The following is a 9,010-nucleotide window of genomic DNA, read 5'->3' as shown; positions in this document are numbered from 1 at the left end:
CTGTTCTATTTTCAGACTCTCTATTGATTAGTTTGGTTAAACAGTCGGCCACGTGCAAAAGGATAATATTCATAGAACAGGTCAAAGACCCTGTGTCGCGTTGGAGAGAAACAAGTGTGACTGTGCACGCAGTGTGCATCGTAGCATTACTGGAGCAACTGAAAGCAACATTGATCGGCTTTGGTTAATGGCTAGATATAGGAAAGTGGGATTGGTTTGCCTGCCATTGAATTAAAGCTATTCATACGCGGCTAGGTCCTAGCAGGTTGTCACACTGTTGCAACATGTTCTTGTGCTTTTTTAAAAAATGTTGTTGTCCCAGTACACTGGGATTCCGTCTCTATACACTACTGCGTATGTTGTCCTTCTCGCAGGGCCCACATATGGACTTGAGAAAGGCGAGGTTATGCAACAGCCCAGCCACTTGAATAAACTGCCATTTACTGTGGGTGAAAGGAGGAGTTGAGAATGGTGAGGGACCCATTGTCAGCGGCCATTGGTATGCCGGGGCGCTGCGGCATTACAATTAGGACCCTCATTGATTCTGATCGAAATCCTCTGTATCTTTACCCCTGATCTGTGTGGAGCTTTCCTCTCCATGTCACCCTCAGACTGCCGCTGTCACAGAGACCAACAGAAGCAGCCCAGCATTCACTGCCCAGTCTCGCCCATGCATGGCACATGGAGAACCGAAACACCCCCATCTAGACTTAGAATGAAGCCAATTTTGATATGTTTTCGGTTGCAATTCCGTTACAGGGTTGACCCAGACTGACAGTGTTCTCACCAATACTATGAAGCAATAACCAAAGGTGGTCAGTAACAACCAAATCAAAAGCAAATTTCTGTTGCACTAAACATGTCCGGCTTTTATTCCGAAAAAACAATCTGTGACCTCCTTGTTAATCTGGAGAAACAGTGTTTGAATGAGAATTTGACTCCTATTGTCATCTGAACCAACTGTGCATGCAGATAACCAATGGCCTGGTTCATTTTAGTCCAAACACAAGGATTCACCCCAGTTCAGTAAATCCTCCTTCACCTCCCTCCCAGTCTGTCTTTGTGAGCGCAGGGAAATGGGTTAGGGTTATATAACCAGTGCCTGCTCTCATAGATCTTCAGCAGCTCGTCTTCCCCTAATCTTTTCTGCTTGATTATACCCTCCATCCCCCTCCTCTGCCGACTCATTCAACTGAGAGCGTTCTCACACACAGGCACATCCACATAGGAGCACATGAACAGAGCGTCAGGATCCGCCATGCACCGGTTTAGAGCGGATGGAATGCTTGTGCTTGCAGGTGTGTGTGTGTGTGTGTGTGTGTGTCTGTGTGTGTGTGTGTGTGTGTGTGTGTGTGTGTGTGTGTGTGTGTGTGTGTTTGCAGCGTCTTGTCATGACAAACAAGAAGACGCAGGCTGCATCCGACGCCTGTGTGCATGTTCTCTAAGCTCACGCCTGAAATTCCCAGACCTTTCCATTTGTTCACACTACATCTTGGCATCAGGAGCAATCAGTCATTAGCTTGATATCCACGTGCAAGTGATGTACTGCTACAATCTGCTTGAAGATGTCAACAGAAAGAGACTGTAGTCTGATAGTAGTTGACATATCGACTGCCTCGTTGGGGATTTTGTAACACACAGTGACGCTGAAGGGACAGACTGCTGATACTGGAAGTGTTCCTGCAATTCATCAATATGGATGCAACACACAAACAGAGTTTATGTGTCAACAAATACCACAGCTTGCAGGTTTTTCTCATGTTGTTTGCTACAAAACAAAAGTCAACATCTTGCATCCACAGAGTAGATTTATTTGATGCCGTAAAAAAGAAAGCCATGCAGGTCAAGGGATGAGACACTGCGTCGGCAGAACGCATTCATCATTACTCATCATTTGGCAGGAAATAGCCACACGAAACAATTGTAATTAGATTTTAGTGACGCGTGCAACCTTGTACAGTGGAATTGCTTTGCATTGCTCCAAAGGAATTGGAAGGCCATGAGGAAGTGCGTTGGGTTTTTTTTACTCTTAAGGTGCTCATAAAAATTGATTTTAAAGCCAATTGAGAACACAGAGAGTCACAGAGGTTCAAAGGGCAGACGCTGATTTCCATTTTGTCCTTTTTTGTGACATGTAAGTTATATTGCAGCGGTAAACCATGATGCCGCTCCTTCACCTTTGCACACCGGGAGCATAAAAATTAAAATATTCTCCTCAGACTGCGGCTTACCCACAAACCTGCTCAACTGCATATGGCAGTAAATATTGCAGACTCCAGCAGGCTAAACATTTAATGTGTTTTATGAGCCTCTTCAGTCAAGACCAACGGGCAGAAGATCCAGGAGCCCTCGACCTGTGAGCGGTTGAAATTTGGAGAGGGAGGCTGAGTGGAGAAGGAGCTCAGTGGATTTCATGTTTTCCTACAACAACAACTGTTCTGGTGCAGGCTTGATCACAGAAAATCCCATTATATGCTGCTGATATATATTGGCTGAGCTCTTTCATTTATCCTTATCCAGTAACAGGTCCCAACCCACCATCTGCTGCTTCAAACCCCAACTGACAGTCTTTTGAACCTGGTGATCACTGTTAACTTGTATAAAAATCCATCAGGAAACAGGTCAGACACAACCTTTTTGTATTATAATACCAACGTGAACAGGGTCTGTAGATAACTCAATACATAGAAATCCTTATAGTCTTTCATTCTTTTTTTTGTATGTCAACCAAGACTTAGTGGATGTAAAACTCATAGTGCAAAACTAATCTTAATCTTTTCTCAAAAAATCAACTGTGGACAGTTTTTGCAGCCCCTCTAATAGGGAGAAAAAAATGTCCCTGAGTCCATTTTGTCATCCGTGAGCTGTCACAGAAAGTAGGACACCACAGATCTGTGCCTTCATTTCATGAGCGCGAGTGACACGAGGGAGCTTTATCAGCACCGTGGATTTTGAAAACCATGTTCTCGTGGCATGGATGCAATTAGCGCTATCAGCTGAGTTTGCCAAGTGTTATGTTTTCACCCAGTGATAAGAAATCTTACAAAACCACGATGTGAACTATTAACACTTTTATCTCGCAGATTTCTCAAAACAATGCTGAGTGGGAAAACCACAAGTCTAATGATTCTTATGCGCACAGATAATTTGACCCACAATCACTTGAATATAATCTTCTACATCATTTGTTCTCTGACCGGCTGAACAAAAGCCACCAGACACTCGTTATAATCTAGTGACATCTATTGGTTCAATTTGAAATTACATTTTACATAACTTTACTCTAAAGTCGTGCATGTGTCTCTGGGGCCCTCCAGTGGCAACGGCTTCAAACCACCCTGTGCTTTAAACGCTCAGGTAAACCGAGCACGGAGCCAGATGGAGCTCGGTCTTCACTCAAGGCTATCTTGATACGATGGGACAACATTTTCTGTTCTCCACACCAGCCTTTCAATCTGCCCACCATAAATTCAAACTGAAAGGTGGTACATAACAAAAAAAAATCACCATTTTATTTAAAGAGGGGATTAAGTGTTGAAATTAAATTGACTATCTTTCTGTTTTGGACTATAATCATCAAATTAATCAATAAGAGCAATTGCATTTAGTTGAATCCCTACACGACATTTGAATTTTTAAACGGGTGCGTAAGTTGGCATGGCATTTAAAAGATTCTAAATTAGAGTCACCAACTGTTTTTTTCTATTTTTCTGACATTTATACTGTATGTCTGGTCCTTTTCCTACAAATTGCCCTGAAATAATCTTTATATATACAGTCCTTCTTGGAATATGTGTTCTGACTTTTATGGAATATGTGTTCTGACTTTTATCGTTCAAGATCACGCTGAACCTGCTTTATATTTTTATATGTAACAAATCCAGTTGGACATTTTTTTATTCATTTCACTTCATAATGTCACAAAATGCAATCTAGCAGGTACATGGGACCTTGTCACACAAACTATTCATAAGGAAAAAAATCATGTTGTACTGAAAGAGCCTCTTTATTCATTTTTTTGAATGGCTTCACAATTTGATTGCTTACTTTCAAAATAAACAAATTTATAGTCTTCACAAAAATACTATATCCGTCTACACTTTTCAGATTTTTGTATACAGTAAGTGCTACACAAATTGAAATACACAGATAACAGCTACAGTTAACAACAGGGTGTTTGCATCTTCCACAATTCAGTTCTCCGAACATGCAAAATGAAGCTCAGCACACTCATTTGGCTCGAGAAACAGCTTTGACAGAGAAACGTTCCCTTTAAGGAGCCTTGTCACAGAAAATGAAGGATAATACTGTATAAGGGGAATGCTCTGCTCAGTGGCTGTACGTTTGTATGCAGGAGTAGCCCCTGCTACTTCATGTACATTGCTAGGTTCAACAATTTAGAAGCCATTTACATGCATTTGTCAGATCCACAAACAGAAACCCGTTGAGGCTTTCCCTACAGCATGGAATAGAAATCAAGAGCCAAACAAAGGCTTTCTGAAGAAAGCTGCTATTGTGCATTTTTTTATATAGCCCTCATAAGTTTGATCCTGATATCTCAGTCTAAGGCAACTTTCCTTTAAAAGGAAATCTGGGTTTGAATGTCTTTTTTTGTTTTTTTTGACCAGTCAGGTTTATAACCGACAAGAAGACATCACAGTGATGGGGAGCAAATACTTAAATATCTAAACTTAGTCTTGGCTTCACCATATTGTGTACACTAGGTCCAGTGGAGGTTCACGTTTGTCATGTCACACAAAAAATTTGAATTCACACATTTCATTTGGGTAACGATGTCACAGTACGCTCTTTCTGTGTCCAATCACACTGTAAATTCCGTTTTTTGATAACAAACTCATCAAAACGACACATTTTAATGCCTTACAATGAGGTAATTCTATTGGAAATTGGCGTGGTCTATTCTAGTTGCAGGTATCTTTAATAAAAATACAGATGTGAAATCAGGATCTGTCAAGATTGTGGTGAGAAACAAAATGCTCACAGTGTTGTGTGTGTGTGATGAGTCAAACTAATGCTTCCACCGGCCAACACTGTACACATGTAAATATACAGTAACACACTTTCCTATATGGACCATTGGTCCTTACAAATGTGTTGGTTGGGGTGTGTAATCACGTACTGGTGAAAACAACTGTAAATGCCTCGAATTTGATCTCAGGTGAGACAATATTGCTTTGTGACCTATAATATTTCATGTCCCCAAAACAAGTTCAGCACTGAGAGTGGCATATAAGAATGTCAAATGTCATCACATACCTACAACTCTGTACAATTCAACTCTGGTTTTCACAACTGACCTTTCACATATAATCTTTTCAGAACAAATCAACGATCACATTTTGTTTTGTTTTCTCAAACCACCGCTGACAGTTGAGCTTTCCACTACCAAGAGAAACAGTGAAAGATACATGTTTATGGCTTCAGACACTCGGTTTGATTTCTGCAAGAAAACAGTTCATAATGCCCCACGACTTGGAGGAAAACAGCACAGGAGAGGTAGGAACACGAATTCCAAAACCTATGATACACAAATACTGTTTCATTAATTTTGCATGCTTATCACCAAGTGAGCTGCACAGCAAGAGAAATCCAAAGCATACAGTTGAGAACTTGTCACAAAAAGAAACATGGCACTACGTAGAACCAGAGGACACAAGCACTCACACCCAGCAAGCCCTCGACCAAGAAGGATATTTACACTGCCAGCACTCTGGCCTTGGAAGAGTTTCTGCTCTGCTAGTTGACCACTTCTTCACGTGGCAGGCTGAGCCTCACCTCCCCTCCTGCCGCTGTGGAGGCCGAGTAGACTGCCGTGGCGGAGTTAGAAGAAGGGCCGTTGGTCTCCATGGTGAAGAGCTTGCAGGAGCTTGTTGGGCCAGCGTCAGGAGCCTCCTTCCCTGGGCTGGACGCCCGGGATGATCCAGGAGAGGATGTGGGGCTGAGCTGCACAGCTGTAGTATCCTGCAGCGTGTGCTCGCTGGTCTCAATTTCAAACGCTGCCCCGCCAGTCAGCCCGCCGTGTCCCATCAATCCCGTGCCTCTGCCGCCCACCTTTGACCTCCGTGAGCTGTGGGGAGGGGGGAGGCGGCTGCACACGCAGCAGGCCCCGAAAAACAAAAAGGCCACCAGCAGTAGGATAGGTCCAATGATGATCGGGGGGTTGGCAGAAGGCACCAGTGTGCTGAAGGCGAATGCTCCCACCAGAGTGATGTTGAGTCCAGCCAGCATGATGCACAGGCCACAGGCACAGCAGAGTGCGGGAGAGGGCAGGCCATGAGGGCGAGACGACCTCCTCTTCTTCTTCTGAGACTCCTTTTTAGGTACAGGGGTGCCGGTGCTTCTATCAGTGATGACCATGATTTCTCCTCCAGCCTCTCACTCTGTCTCTCTTTCTGTAGCGTTGTTCTGTCTCCCCGTGTTTCAGTCCGAACCGTTCCCCGTGGCGATGTCTACAAAAACTCTGTCCAGTTCACAGCACGGAAGCATCTTTGTCTGTAAAACGACAGAACACGATGGATGTAAGTTTTATGTAGGATACACACATCGGAAGAAAACAAACTGTGCGCTCACACTGCTGCTGTTCTGTGTGTCGTCGGACAACTATCTAATGATGATTGTGGTCATAGTGAAGTGTCCTCCCCGAGAGAGCTAGTGTAATCCATCACTGAGCTCTGAACATTCATCACTCTGCCCTGCTACTCCTCTAAATTACAAGTGTCTGGAGAGGTTGTGGTCGGACATAGTAAAATAAATATCAGATACCTGACATTCCCTTTAATGTTTACATCATTTACATCAGTTTGCTTAAGATTGAACACTGATATCTGTTAAACAAGACACCTACAAAAGTAGGCGACGGAGCACCCAATGTAACTGTGGCAGACAAAATACATTAAGATTAGTACAGATAATAACATTAGATAACATATTTATGTTTGCATAATAAAGCACATGATATCTGAGCCTCAGATCATTAACACGACTGATCAATGATTCTGTTTCTCTTGGTGAATTAAAATGTGTGGAATGCCACTGCAGCTGCTTCGATCTTGCCAGCTACACTACTGTGGAATCGGATTTGGTTATTCATTATCATTATCATTATCATTATTATTATTTGCAATCAAATCTGTGCCTTTTTTCAGTATACAGCCCGTGCAAGAGCATTTGAAGAGAGGGGATGTGGGGGGGAAGAGATCATTTTTCTCTGTAGCTGTGTACAGTACGGTCAGTAAATCCATATGACCCTGTTACAAACACAACCTAGTTGTCTAAAAGGTATGAGCCCGGTTTTGCCCAGAGCACGTTGAAATGCATGGTCGCTGCACCGACGTGTTGCATTCCTGCAAAAAAAAAAAAAAATCCAAACGCAGACGCATCTTACCTTGTATGTCGATTCACCGACGGTCTTCACATCGGTCAATGAAGAGATTCGCCTCTCGGCCCTAATTACCGGGCGTGATCACTGAGAGCTCGAAAGGATGACACACACACACACACACACACACACCGAGGGCATTTGTTTCCCCCCCCCCCCCTTTTGTTGTTGTTGCTTTCGTAGCTTCGCGGTGCTGAGGGCACGGGTCATGACAGCCGCTCAGTCCGTGGCGAGGCGAGGGAGCGCGGATCACTCAGGTGATGTCTTGCGAGTTGACTCGACACAGACGCAGCATCACCGCGCAGCGCTCCCGACGTGGACCGAGGCGCGCGCGGCACCCGGCGGGTCAGCATCCGGCAGCGGACACGGGCGGGAAGCATCGTGTGAAGGCGTCACGTGTCGTTAATTCATACTGAATCAGCCACGTAGAGATCACCTGGAGGATGATGACTGCCCCTCCTCCTCCTCCTCACCGAGCCATCCCTCGTTCAACCTGGAGTGTGTGTGTGCGTGTGTGTGTGTGTGTGTGTTTGAGTGTGCGAGTGTTTATTAAACCAATCTCATGGTCACATAATATGGGGGAATTTCATTTAAATAAATTGAAATCATCATCAGTTTTGATTACTTCAGCGTCGGTATTATTCATCGATGTGACCTTCTCCGGGCCATTTCTGACCTAACACATTCACCGTACAAACCTTGAGGTTCCAACAGTGCCTCTGTGGGTGGGAATTGGTATTGCAAGGCAATGGTCCACAATTTGGCGGTAGATGTCAGCCATAGGTCATGAAGGCCACATGGTACACTCTCATCTGAAGCCTGCAGTGTTTACATGTGTCTACTCCTCTCTTCATCCGGCCCTTTTTTAAATTCACCCTTTGTGTTGTGGGGTGTGTTATCACTGTTGAGGGACGTTATTCATGGTTATTTTTCCATTTAACAAGTTTGTAGTTAAGGGAAGTTGATAATCGAATGCTGCAACATTTGAATTGCCGTTAGCATCCCACTGTGTTCCTGCTATATTATGTGGTAATATTGTTTTGGTGCTGTATTTTAAAAACAGGACCAATTTTATTCATTTATTTTTTTTACATACCTTGATTTGTCAATAAAGTTTCTTTCTATTGACAAATTGACTGCATGAGTATGGCATTTTTCTAGTCTTGGCATTCTTTCTCTGTAGCTTATGAGTGATTAGAAAAATGTATTTTAGTGATTTGTGTAACTGACCCTTTAAATGTTCCCAGTACTTTTTTAAAGAGGGTAATTCACTCCCTTTTTTTACAAGTGCATGCTGGGATAGGTTAATTTGTATTGCTGGATGCTGACACTTATTTAATTGTTTATTCATTATGGTTTTCACTCTGGCTTTTATTCAGGTCATTTTTCTAACAATATTCATGTGCTTCCATTGTCTCAACCCATTCTGGCTGTTGTTCAATTGATAATTAATCAATTATGTGTCCCTCCGGTGTTTACCGTTATGTGGACACAGAGGGATTTTGGTGAGTCATTGTGATTTGAGGCCTGACAATCAAACTAATTGTTGTCATCAAGCCGCCGCAGACCCCTCATGCTCCTTTTTGCTGAAACCCATCCACACGATCTGGC

The 9,010-nt window shown here is 43.3% G+C and overlaps 1 protein-coding gene across 1 annotated transcript; it reads right to left on the bottom strand.

The window, feature by feature from the left end:
• Window positions 1–3,879: 3,879 nt before the first annotated feature.
• On the bottom strand, window positions 3,880–8,432 carry tmem275a (transmembrane protein 275a). Its single transcript, XM_035635676.2, has 2 exons — window positions 7,406–8,432; window positions 3,880–6,513 (listed from the first exon to the last, which is right to left on the bottom strand). Exon 2 carries the CDS (start codon window positions 6,376–6,378, stop codon window positions 5,758–5,760), a length of 621 nt encoding a protein of 206 aa, XP_035491569.1. The 5' UTR covers window positions 6,379–6,513; window positions 7,406–8,432; the 3' UTR covers window positions 3,880–5,757.
• Between the last annotated feature and the right edge of the window lie 578 nt (window positions 8,433–9,010).

This window comes from Scophthalmus maximus, chromosome 5, assembly GCF_022379125.1.
Source record: "Scophthalmus maximus strain ysfricsl-2021 chromosome 5, ASM2237912v1, whole genome shotgun sequence".
Taxonomy (NCBI): Eukaryota; Metazoa; Chordata; class Actinopteri; order Pleuronectiformes; family Scophthalmidae; genus Scophthalmus; species Scophthalmus maximus.
Note: the sequence above shows the minus strand (reverse complement) of the source record. Positions and strands in the feature narration are given on the sequence as shown.

What these genes read in the sequence shown, in the direction of transcription:
- tmem275a (XM_035635676.2), bottom strand. Translation starts at nt 6,378, where the DNA reads ATGGTCATCACTGATAGAAGCACCGGCACCCCTGTACCTAAAAAGGAG.